General features: G+C 46.9%; 1 protein-coding gene across 1 annotated transcript; it reads left to right on the top strand.

The window, feature by feature from the left end:
* Window positions 1–2,459: 2,459 nt before the first annotated feature.
* Window positions 2,460–9,960, top strand: LOC138257301 (vomeronasal type-2 receptor 26-like). The gene is made up of 3 exons (XM_069205897.1): window positions 2,460–2,879; window positions 7,130–7,253; window positions 8,899–9,960. The coding sequence occupies exons 1-3, from the start codon at window positions 2,460–2,462 to the stop codon at window positions 9,807–9,809; spliced, it is 1,455 nt and encodes a 484-aa protein (XP_069061998.1). The 3' UTR covers window positions 9,810–9,960.
* The last annotated feature ends 947 nt before the right edge of the window (window positions 9,961–10,907 follow it).

The raw sequence follows: 10,907 nt of genomic DNA, 5'->3' as shown, positions 1-10,907 counted from the left end.
TTTTTTAAATTTCTAAAATATCTGTCAGGGCTCTGGTTAGGTCCGTACAACTTTTTGAGTTTTTAAAAGTCTTTGCTTTAGTTGGTTATACAAAAAGGGGAGTTCTAAATTCCAAAAAGGTCCCAACTTTAGTAAGATAAAAATGTTTGATTCAGAGTCCACAAACCAGGAGCTCAACCTGGAGCCTTATGAGGCATATAGCTATGATCAATTAAGGAACCTCTGCAGACTTTACAAACTTCAAAGTGAAAAAGCCCCAAAACAGAGAAACTTAGGTTTCTGGTGGCCCAGTATGAAAAAGATCATCCCCCAGCTGATGATGATGACTCTGAGGTGGATGAAGATCATGTGGAGAATGGAGATGAGGGTAGCTACTCTTCTCCCACAAGCTCCAAAGCACCCACAGATACAGACATGGAACTTGCCAGACTGGCCAAAAGACTGGCTTTAGAAAGTCATCTTTTGGAGATAGAACAGAAGAGAAAAGAGTTGGGCTTGTCACCTATCTCTGGTGGCAGCATACAAGTGTGGAAAGAAAAGGCTTTCAACATTAATCTCCCAAAATGACGGGGATGACATAGTGAAATGGTTTTCTGGCTTTGAAAGAGCCTGTATTGGGTGGCAAATTGAAAAGAAACACTGGGGCAAACTGATGTGGGAGTTATTCTCAGGAAAGTGCAGGAATAGGCTCCTGACACTGAATGAGGCAGATTCTAAATCCTCTGACCTCTTGAAGGGTACCCTAATTGAGGCCTTTGGATTTACAGCTGAAGAGTACAGGATAAAGTTGAGGATGGCTCGAAAATACCAGAACCAAACCTGGCTTGACTTTGTGGACTATTCAGTAAAAATGTTGGGAGGTTGGTTAGCTGGGAACAATTTACAAGATTATGATGGGCTGTATAATTTATTTATGAAAGAGCATCTGTGGAGTAATTGTTCCAATGATAGACTACATCAACATCTGGTAGACCTGGGTCCACTTTCCCCTCAAGAGTTGGGGAGGAAGGCAGGCCATTGGGTCAAAACAAGGGTTACCAAAACTACCACTAGTGGGGGAGACCAAAAGAAAGAGGCCAAAAAGCGCCCCCGCGACCACCAAGTGAAAGATAGGAACCAGAGTAAAAACAACAAAGAGTCTTCTCAAGGCCCCCATAAATCTTCACAGGAGGGTGGGCCCAGAGACTACTCACAATCCAGGGGAGGGTACAAAGAGAAACACTTTGACCCCAGCAGGCTTGGTGCACAGACTGTAAGACAAAAGGGCACCGAACTGGAGACTCAGGCTGTAAAAACAAAAAGAATGCCTTTCGTCAGGCTGCAGTAAATGTAGTTGCAAATATTCAGATGGGGTCAGAGGTGTGGCCTGACCATGTCAGTGTCCCCACAGAGGCAACATTAGTCACTGAGGGTGGGGTAGATTTATCCTGTGCTGCCTGGCCAAGTAATATGACCAAATACAGACAGCAACCCTGTGATTAATGGGTAGAAAATAGAAGCTCTGAGGGATACAGGGGCTAGCATCACTATGGTGCGTCAGTACCTGGTTCCCACAACTCCGTTCCTAGTAGGGAGGTCTTATCCTCTCACCAATGCTGACAATGAGACCAAGTTTCACCCCATGGCTATGGTAAACTTTGAATGGGGAGGAGTAGCAGGGCAGAAAGAAGTGGTTGTGTTCTCATCCATCCCTGTAGATTGCCTACTTGGTAATGATCTGGAGCACTCTCCCTGGGCTGAGGTAGAGCTGAAGACCCAATGCTTGGGATCCCTGAGTGGGCGTATGTCAAGACTAGGACACAGAGAAGGACTTTTGCCAGTCCTGTTAAGCCAGTGGCAAAGCAGGTGAGCACTTAAAGGTCCCTTTAATTCCACTGCCTGTGGTTGGGGTTCCCTTTGAGAGGGTAGGATTTGACATTGTTGGCCCCCTTGACGATCCAACAGCATCAGAACATAGATACATCCTAGTGGTAGTGGATCATGCCAGTAGGTATCATGAGGCTATTCCCCTTAGGACCATCACTACCCCTGCAGTGGCCAAAGCCCTTCTGAGTGTCTTTACCGGGGTGGGGTTCCCTAACGAGGTAGCATCAGACAGGGGATCAAACTTCATGTCTGCAACCTCAAAACATATGTGGCAGGAATGTGGAGTGACTTATAAGTTCACTAGCCCATACCATCCACAGACCAATGGTCTGGTAGAAAGGTTCAACCAGCCCCTAAAACGAATGATTGGAGGACCCCCTGAGAAACCCAGAAGGAGATGGGATGTCATACTTCCTTGCCTGCTGTTTGCCTACAGAGAAGTGCCACAAAAGGGAGTAGGTTTTTTACCCTTTGAACTTTTGTTTGGGCATCCTGTTAGGGAACCACTGAGTCTTGTAAGGGAAGGGTGGGAGAGACCGTTCAAAGAGCCAAAACAGGATATTGTAGACTATGTGCATGGCCTGCATTCCAGAATGGCTGAGTACATGGAGAAAGCCAGCAAAAATCTTCAGGCCAGCCGAGAGCTTCAAAAGCTTTGGTATGACCAAAAAGGTGCTATGGTGGAGTTCCAACCAGGGCACAAAGTTTGGGTGTTGGAGCATGTTGCTCCAATGGCCCTCCAGGACAAATGGTCTGGGCCCTATCCCATTCTTAAAAAGAAAAGGGAGGTCACTTATCTAGTGGACCTGGGCAGTTGCAAAAACCACAAAAGGATCATCCATGTCAACCACATAAAACCCTTATTTGACAGAGCTGATTTGATCATGCTCCTGGTCACAGATGAAGGACAGGAAGATGAGAGTGAACCTCTCCCTGATCCCCAAGATAGTTTTGTGGATGGAGTGATCTTGTCAGACACCCTCTCAAAACAACAGCAGACTGATTGCAGGAAAGTGCTAAACCAGTATGCTGGGTTTTTTTCTCTGACCCCTGGGAAGACAAACTGGTGTACTCATGATGTGGTGTTAAAACAACAATTTACAGACAGTCTGACCATGTCAGAGAAAGCATAGATGCTGAAGTCAAGAAAATGTTGGACGTGGGTGTCATTGAACCCTCAGAGAGCCCCTTGGCCAGCCCAGTAGTGTTAGTCCCCAAACCTCACTCCAAGGGTGACACGAAAGAAATTAGGTTTTGTGTGGACTACAGGGGCCTCAACTCAATACCCAAAAACTGATGCATACCCAATTCCAAGAGCTGATGAGCTCATAGACAGACAAGGGGCAGCCAAATATATGAGTGACTCAAAAATACACCTGCCACCTTCCAGAGGTTGGTGAACCAAGTCCTTACTGGGCTGGAAACCTTTAGTGCAGCTTACTTAGATGACATATGTAGGAGGCTGGCCTTGCTATAGTGGGTACCTGATGGTACTTACACCTTGTGCCAGATCCAGTTATCCCTTATTAGTAGATTAGTAGTGTTCTAGCATCTTAGGCTGATAGAGGTAGCTATAGCACAGCCTATTAGGCTGAACTAGGAGACATGCAAAACTCCTACTATACCACTTATATCATATACTGTAGGTACTATATCATAAGAAACACAATACTCAGGTTAATCAAAAATAAAGGTACTTTATTTTAGTGGCAATGTGCCAAAAATATCTCAGAGAATATAGTCCCTTAGGATGTAAGTAAAATACACAAAATATACACTCAAACCAAAATCAGGTAAGTAAAACAGTCAGAAAGTAGTGCAAACACTGTAGAATACTATAGGATGTAATAGGCCTAGGGGCAACAAAAACCATATGCTATGAAAGTGAAATGCGAACCAAATGGAACCCTAGACTAGTGTAGTGTGTAGAGGGTCGCTGGGAGTCTAAGAAAACAGGGTGTCCAAAATACTCCACCCAAGACCCTGGAAAGTAGGAGTAAAGTACTACTATTTCCCCGGAAACACACTAAACTCGTGATAGAGGATTTTGCAACAGACTGCAAAGCACTGAAGATGGATTCCTGGACCTAGGACCTGCACAGTAAGGGGACCAAGTCTAAGAGTCGTGAAAGTGTCCAGGGGGGGCAGGAGCCACTAAACCCCAGATGAAGGTGCAAAATGGCTGCCTCCGACAGAAGAAGCTGAAGATTCTGCAACAACGAAAGGCGCTAGGAACTTCTCATTTGTGCATAAGATGTCCCACGGAGAGTTGGAGGATGCAGAGCTGTTTCTTTCCCAAAGGACCGCAAACAATCCTTGCTAGCTGCAAGAGTCACAGTTGAAGAAAAAGAGTGCTGCTCGGGCCCAGAAAGGACCAGGATGTTGCCACTTGGGAGAGGAGACAGAGGGGGCCCTCACCAACGAACAGAGCCCATGCACATGAAGGTAGCACCAGCATAAGTCCTTGGACAAGAGTTCAAGAAGACTGAGCGTGGCAGTCATCTCAACAATGCAAAAGAGGGTCCCACGAAGCCGACGGTCAACTCAGGGAGTTGAGCAATGCAGGAAGGAGTGCTTGGGACCTGGGCTTGGCTGTGCACAAAGGATTCTTTGGAAAGGTGTACAGAAGACCTAGCAGCTGCAGTTCATGCGGTGAACAGGATTACTGTCTGGAGAGGGAAGGCAAGGTCTTACCTCCTCCAAATTTGGACAGTTGGACCACTGGACAGTCTGGATCACATTGGTCCACCACCTGTGTTCCAGGGACCACGCTCGTCAGGATTAAAGGGGTCCCAGAGTACCGGTGACGCTGAAGTTTGGTGCCTGCTGGATCAGGGGGAAGATTCCGTCAACCCACAGGAGATTTCTTGGTGGCTTCCAGTGCAGGATGAAGGCAGGCAGCCCCCAAAGCATGCACCACCAGTAAACAGGCGCTACAATGTTGCTGGTACTCTTCTTGCTACTTTGTTGCAGTTTTGCAGGCGTCCTGGAGCAGTCAGCGGTCGATCCTTGGCAGAAGTCGAAGAGAGAGGTGCAGAGGAACTCTGATGAATCCTTGCAGGTCGTTATCTGAGGAAAAGCCTACTGGAGAGACCCTAAATAGCCCACAGAGGAGGATTGGCCACCTAGTCAGGTAAGCACCTATCAGGAGGGCACTGGCCACTCAGAGGCCTCCAGAGTGCCCTCACACCTCTGGATCCAAGATGGCAGAGGTCTGGGACACACTGGAGGAGCTCTGGGCACCACCTCTGGGGTGGTGATGGACAGGGGAGTGGTCACTCCCCTTTCCTTTGTCCAGTTTTGCGCCAGAGCAGGGACTGGGGGTTCCCTAAACCGGTGTAGAGTGGCTTATGCAAAGAGGGCACCATCTGTGCCCTTCAATGCATTTATAGAGGCTGGGAGAGGCTACCCCTCCTCAGACTTTAACACCTATGTCTAAAGGTGGCTGCCCAGACCCCAGGAGGGCAGGACCCTGTCTGTGGGGTGGCAGCAGCGGAAGCTGCAGAGAAAGCCCCAGAGAGCTGATTTGGCAGTACCCGGGATCCATCGTTGAGCCCCGGGGATGCATGGGATTGGCACCCCAATACCAGATTTGGCATGGGTGGACAATTTTTATGATCTTAGACTTGTTACCTGGCCATATTCGGAGTTACCATTGTGAAACTACATATAGGTATTGACCTATATGTAGTACACACGTGTAATGGTGTCCCCGCACCCACAAAGTCTTGGGAAATTGCTTTGACCTATGTGGGGGCACCTTTGCTAGTGCAAGGGTTCCCTCACACTTAGTAACTTTGCACCTAACCTTCAGCAAGTGAGTGTTAGACATATAGTTGACTTATAAGTTACTTAAGTGCAGTGTAAAATGGCTGTGAAATAACGTGCATTATTTCACTCAGGCTACAGTGGCAGTCCTGTGTAAGATTATTCTGAGCTCCCTATGGGTGGCAAAAGAAATTCTGCAGCCCATAGGGATCTCCTGGAACCCCCTATACCCTGTGTACCTAGGTACCACATACTAGGGAATTATAATGGTGTTCCAGTGTGCCAATTAGAATTGGTAAAAATGGTCACTAGCCTATAGTGACAATTTTAAAGGCAGAGAGAGCATAAGCACTGAGGTTCTGTTTAGCAGAGCCTCAGTGACACAGTTAGGCTCTACGCAGGTGTACACATTCAGGCCACAAACTATGAGCACTGGGGTCCTGGCTAGCAGGGTCCCAGTGAGACATATAAAACACACTGACAAATAGGGTTTTCACTATGAGCACTGGGTCCCAGGATCCCAGTGAGACAGTAAAAACACACTGATATATACTCCCAAACAGGCCAAAAGTGTGGGTAACAATGCTAGAAAGAGGCTACCTTCTCACAACATAGCTGTCTATAGTTCCACCTGGCAGGATCACCTGATCCACCTGGGAAAGGTCCTTGAGCCTCTGCAAAACGTAGGCCTCACTATCAAGGCCAGCAAGTGCCAGATAAGGCGGTGAGACGTTGTGTACCTGGGCGACCTGGTTGGTGGAGGCCAAGTACAACCTCTACAACCCAAGATTCAGATTATTCTGGCTTGGGAAGCTCCTACAACCCAGACCCAATTCAGGGCATTCCTTGGCTTGACTGGATATTACAAGAGGTTTGTGAAGGATTATAGCACAATAGTTGCCCTCCTCACAGAATTTACCTCCAAGAAGATGCCGAGAAAAATCAACTTGACAGTGAGTTGTCAAGAGGCCTTTGACACTCTGAAGAAAACCATGTGCTCTCCTGCAGTACTTCAAGCACCAGACCACTTAAAGGGAATTCATAGTCCAGACAGATGCTTCAGAGTTGGGAATAGGAGCAGTTGGGCCATCGTAGTCCTTGGAAATGAATTGGAAATCCCCCAACTGTAGAGACTCTATGAGCTAAGTACTTTGACCAGGCTTTCATTTTAAACAAATGTGAATGTTTTTATGCTTTCCTCGTTATGTTTTCTACACCAGTTTTTGCACTGCAAAAGTACTTTAGCAATCATCACGGACCACCTCAGGAGAAACCATTGTTAAGTTCATCTGTGCATTGTTTTCATTAATTGACACCTATGCCTTTTACCTTCTGTGTTTGTATTTGCAATATCTTATTTTTATAAATATAAAGTGAATCTGACAGAACCATTACATGTGATATGATGTTTACAGCCCAGTTCAGAGGAACACAGCAGGTTATTCAGTTACAGCCTTTTTGTTTCATTCCCACAATGATCTCTTCTTTCTCACAGATTCCCAGCTCTCTCTGCTGTGACATCTGCCCTCCTGGGACCAGGAAAGCCATCCGGAAAGACCAACCAATCTGCTGCTATGACTGTGTGCCATGCTCAGATGGTGAAATGTCAAATCAGACAGGTATGTGACCTATATTATTTTAATTGCAAAAACAGGCTGACACCTGGCATCTGTGTGCTGTCCCAGAAGGGATGTTTGGAAAATGTTAAGGCCTGTTGAGGAGGGCTTAGCACTGGCATCCATACCTGAAATTCAACTGGGAGAAGGCTCTGTGTCTAAACCAGGTTTAAATACACATCTCTGATTATTTTGAAATAATCAGACCTTGTGATGAGTGATGAATAATGCAATAATTAGCATATGAATTATGTTGCACATTCACTGAATTCCACATTACTATCATATTAATACGCATACATGAATAATTGATGGACTTTCAAACTAGAAAAGAAAGAAGATGAAAAGGCAAAGGATACATCACTACTTGGATGACCTTGAACATATTTCAGAACCTCTGGAGTTAAGACAACTTGAAAAGGTTGCCAAACAGCCAATGCCAAGAATTAGCAACAGAATTTCCTATAGCTCCACAGATAACATCTGTTCCTCCAACTCTCTAACTCCTGAGGAAGTCGAAAGAAAACGTGGCCCTTCCCTTGTGGCAAACCACAGTGCGTGCTTGACCACAAAGGCATGGTTTAATTAACGTGGCTCATCAAGATGGCTGACCAAGTTCCTGCATGACCTGCAACTGTCACTGGAAGTCACAGAGGCCCAACTCATCACACTCCCTCAAGAGCACCACCTGCACTTACAGCAGTAGAAATTCAAGAGAACAGGACCTCAATATTGAACCAGAGGCTCTCCAATAAAGGTCAAGGCCTCTGTTAATGTGCTAGCAAATGTACCCACAAGCCCCACTGGGCTGCATACACAGAGGCCCTGACAGCTCAAACGCAGTAAGCCACTGGTTCTGTCCTAGCCCAGTAATGGCGGGGAACCACCAAACATACCCACACTGCTTCCATGGCGACCACCCCAACTCTGTCCATGGTGGTAGGTTACAGGCTGCTTCTTGGGCACAACCATAAGGTTCCAGAAGAGCTTACTGTACTATCATTACTCATGTTGTGTCCTGATGATGAAGGTCTAAATTTCCTATTGTTTCTACTTGGCACAGTTGGAGCTATATTAATTAGCGATGTACAGACCTGTATTTGTCCAATTACTTAATTATTTATATGTAGGAAGTATTTCTGGCTGGGCCATCTTGATATGGTTCATAGTGTACTGGAATGTGTAATTCTGCATTCCCTTTACACCAACACCTTGTGCAGAAGTTTGGCTTTGTAGCCTGAGCTCACTACCGGAGGTGAAGAACGGAGGCTTCAGAGTGACCCGCTTCTTCTTAACAGTGACATCAAGTGCCTTAATGGATTGGAAGAGGGCTCAGATAGTGCACCAGTAGGGAGGACTTAACTATCCCGTCACTGCTGACCCATGAAAGCCTGAAAAGAGAACTGCCCTGGAGAGGTGAATTAAGGCGAGTAGGCATAAATCTGTTAATATCCATCAATCATTAGTCAACTAAGGGAGTTCAAAGGCAAATTCTCTGATTGCAAATTTTGAGGCAGGAAGTGATATTCCCTGAACCTGTCCAGACCATGCCTGGGTTACTCTGACAATGATCACACTGCAATACACAGTCATAAAGTTTCTGTCTAAAACAATAAATTAATATTATAATTTATGCTTTTGGTTTCAGATGTGGACAGTTGCATAACATGTCCAGAAGACCAGTGGTCCAACGAGAACAAAGACGCTTGCATCCCACGAACCATCGAGTTCCTTTCTTACGATGATCCCTTCGGTGTGACTTTGGCTTCGATCAGTATCTCCTTCTCAGTAATCACTGCTGCAGTGCTGGTGATCTTTCTGAAACACAGGGACAGTGCGATTGTGAGAGCTAATAACCGGGATCTCACCTACATCCTCCTCGTGTCTCTCATGCTTTCCTTCCTCTGCTCCATGTTGTTTATTGGACGTCCTCAGAAGGTGACCTGCCTCCTCCGACAGGTTGCCTTTGGGATCATTTTTGCTGTTGCGGTTTCCTCAGTTCTGGCTAAAAGTATCACTGTTGTCATTGCTTTCAATGCTACGAAGCCCGGCAGTAGGTTACGGAGGTGGGTGGGCTCCAGGGTATCCTACAGCCTCATCCTACTCTGCACACTATGGGAAGTCATCATCTGTACCGTGTGGCTGATCCATTGGCCTCCGTTCCCAGACATTGACACAAAGAGTGAATCTGGGAAGATGATCCTGCTCTGTAACGAAGGCTCTGTTGCTGCCTTCTATTGTGTGGTCGTGTACGTTGGTCTTCTGGCTTTGTTGAGCTTTCTGGTGGCTTTTAAGGTGCGGAAGTTACCAGACAGTTTTAATGAGGCCCGAAACATCTCCTTCAGCATGCTGGTGTTATGCAGCGTCTGGGTCTCCTTCATCCCAGCCTACCTGATCACGAAGGGCAGGTACATGGTGGCCGTCGAGATCTTCGCTGTTCTTGCCTCTGGTTCTGGACTGTTGGGCTGTATATTCATTCCTAAGTGTTACATCATCTTACTGAGGCCAGAATTAAACACCAAAGAACAACTAATTAAAAAAAATAATCATCAAAACTAAAAAGCTATTGATAGTTCTGTGGACATCCACGCCATGTTGTATCACCTAAATCAAAAACTAGAGATCAGAAAGTGGCAAGTAGAAGAATATCACACTAGTCATTTATAATGTATCTTCAACGCTGCCCATTATGCTTCAACATCTTCAGAAATTCAGAGCATTCATCTATAAAATGTAATTAATCTAGAAAATTAAATATATGTCTACCTGTCTTTCTAATGTCATCAATGGCCATTTTTATAACATATATCTGTATATACAGAAGTCACTGTTAATAACCTCACTAAGATACATTCTATTAGTGAACTAAAACACACAAAGAGGGTCATTCTGACCCTGGCGGCCGGTGGCCGCCAGGGCCACCGACCACGGGAGCACCGCCGACAGGCTGGCGGTGCTCCAATGAGCATTCTGACCGCGGCGGTTCAGCCGCGGTCAGAAGCGGAAAGTCAGCGGTCTCCCGCTGACTTTCCGCTGCTCATTGGAACCCTCCATGGCTGCGGAGCGCGCTCCGCAGCCATGAGGATTCTGACCCCCCCTACCGCCATCCAGTTCATGGCGGGAAAGCCGCCATGAACAGGATGGCGGTAGGGGGGGTCGCGGGGCCCCTGGGGGCCCCTGCCGTGCCCATGCCAATGGCATGGGCACGGCAGGGGCCCCCGTAAGAGGGCCCCAAAATGTATTTCACTGTCTGCCTTGCAGACAGTGAAATACGCGACGGGTGCAGTAGCACCCGTCGCACCTTCCCACTCCGCCGGCTCGATTACGAGCCGGCATCCTCGTGGGAAGGTCGTTTTCCCCTGGGCTGGCGGGCGGTTTAACTGGAACCGCCCGCCAGCCCAGGGGAAAACTCGTAATACCCGCCGCGGTCTTTTGACCGCGGCGTGGTAATTTGGAGGGCGGGATCCTGGCGGGCGGCCTCCGCCGCCCGCCAGGGTCATAATGAGGCCCAAAGTGTTTAGAAGGAAGAGAGAGAAAGTAGAGCAAACATCACATCTCATGAATTTAGTTCTGCATGATCCACAACCACAGATCTGCATGAGCATGGATCTGTATGATTAAGGTTCTGCATAATCCTCCAAAACACATATCTGCATT

Source organism: Pleurodeles waltl, chromosome 1_2 (assembly GCF_031143425.1).
Source record: "Pleurodeles waltl isolate 20211129_DDA chromosome 1_2, aPleWal1.hap1.20221129, whole genome shotgun sequence".
In the NCBI taxonomy this organism is placed as follows: domain Eukaryota; kingdom Metazoa; phylum Chordata; class Amphibia; order Caudata; family Salamandridae; genus Pleurodeles; species Pleurodeles waltl.
This window is presented reverse-complemented; position numbering and strand designations above follow the sequence as displayed.

Excerpts from the sequence above, each read along its gene's own strand:
- LOC138257301 (XM_069205897.1), top strand. The coding sequence starts at position 2,460 with ATGGCTGAGTACATGGAGAAAGCCAGCAAAAATCTTCAGGCCAGCCGA. Across the intron at positions 2,880-7,129 it reads AGCAGACTGATTGCAGGAAA|ATTCCCAGCTCTCTCTGCTG; the intron begins GTGCTAAACCAG and ends TCTTTCTCACAG. Across the intron at positions 7,254-8,898 it reads TGAAATGTCAAATCAGACAG|ATGTGGACAGTTGCATAACA; the intron begins GTATGTGACCTA and ends TTTTGGTTTCAG.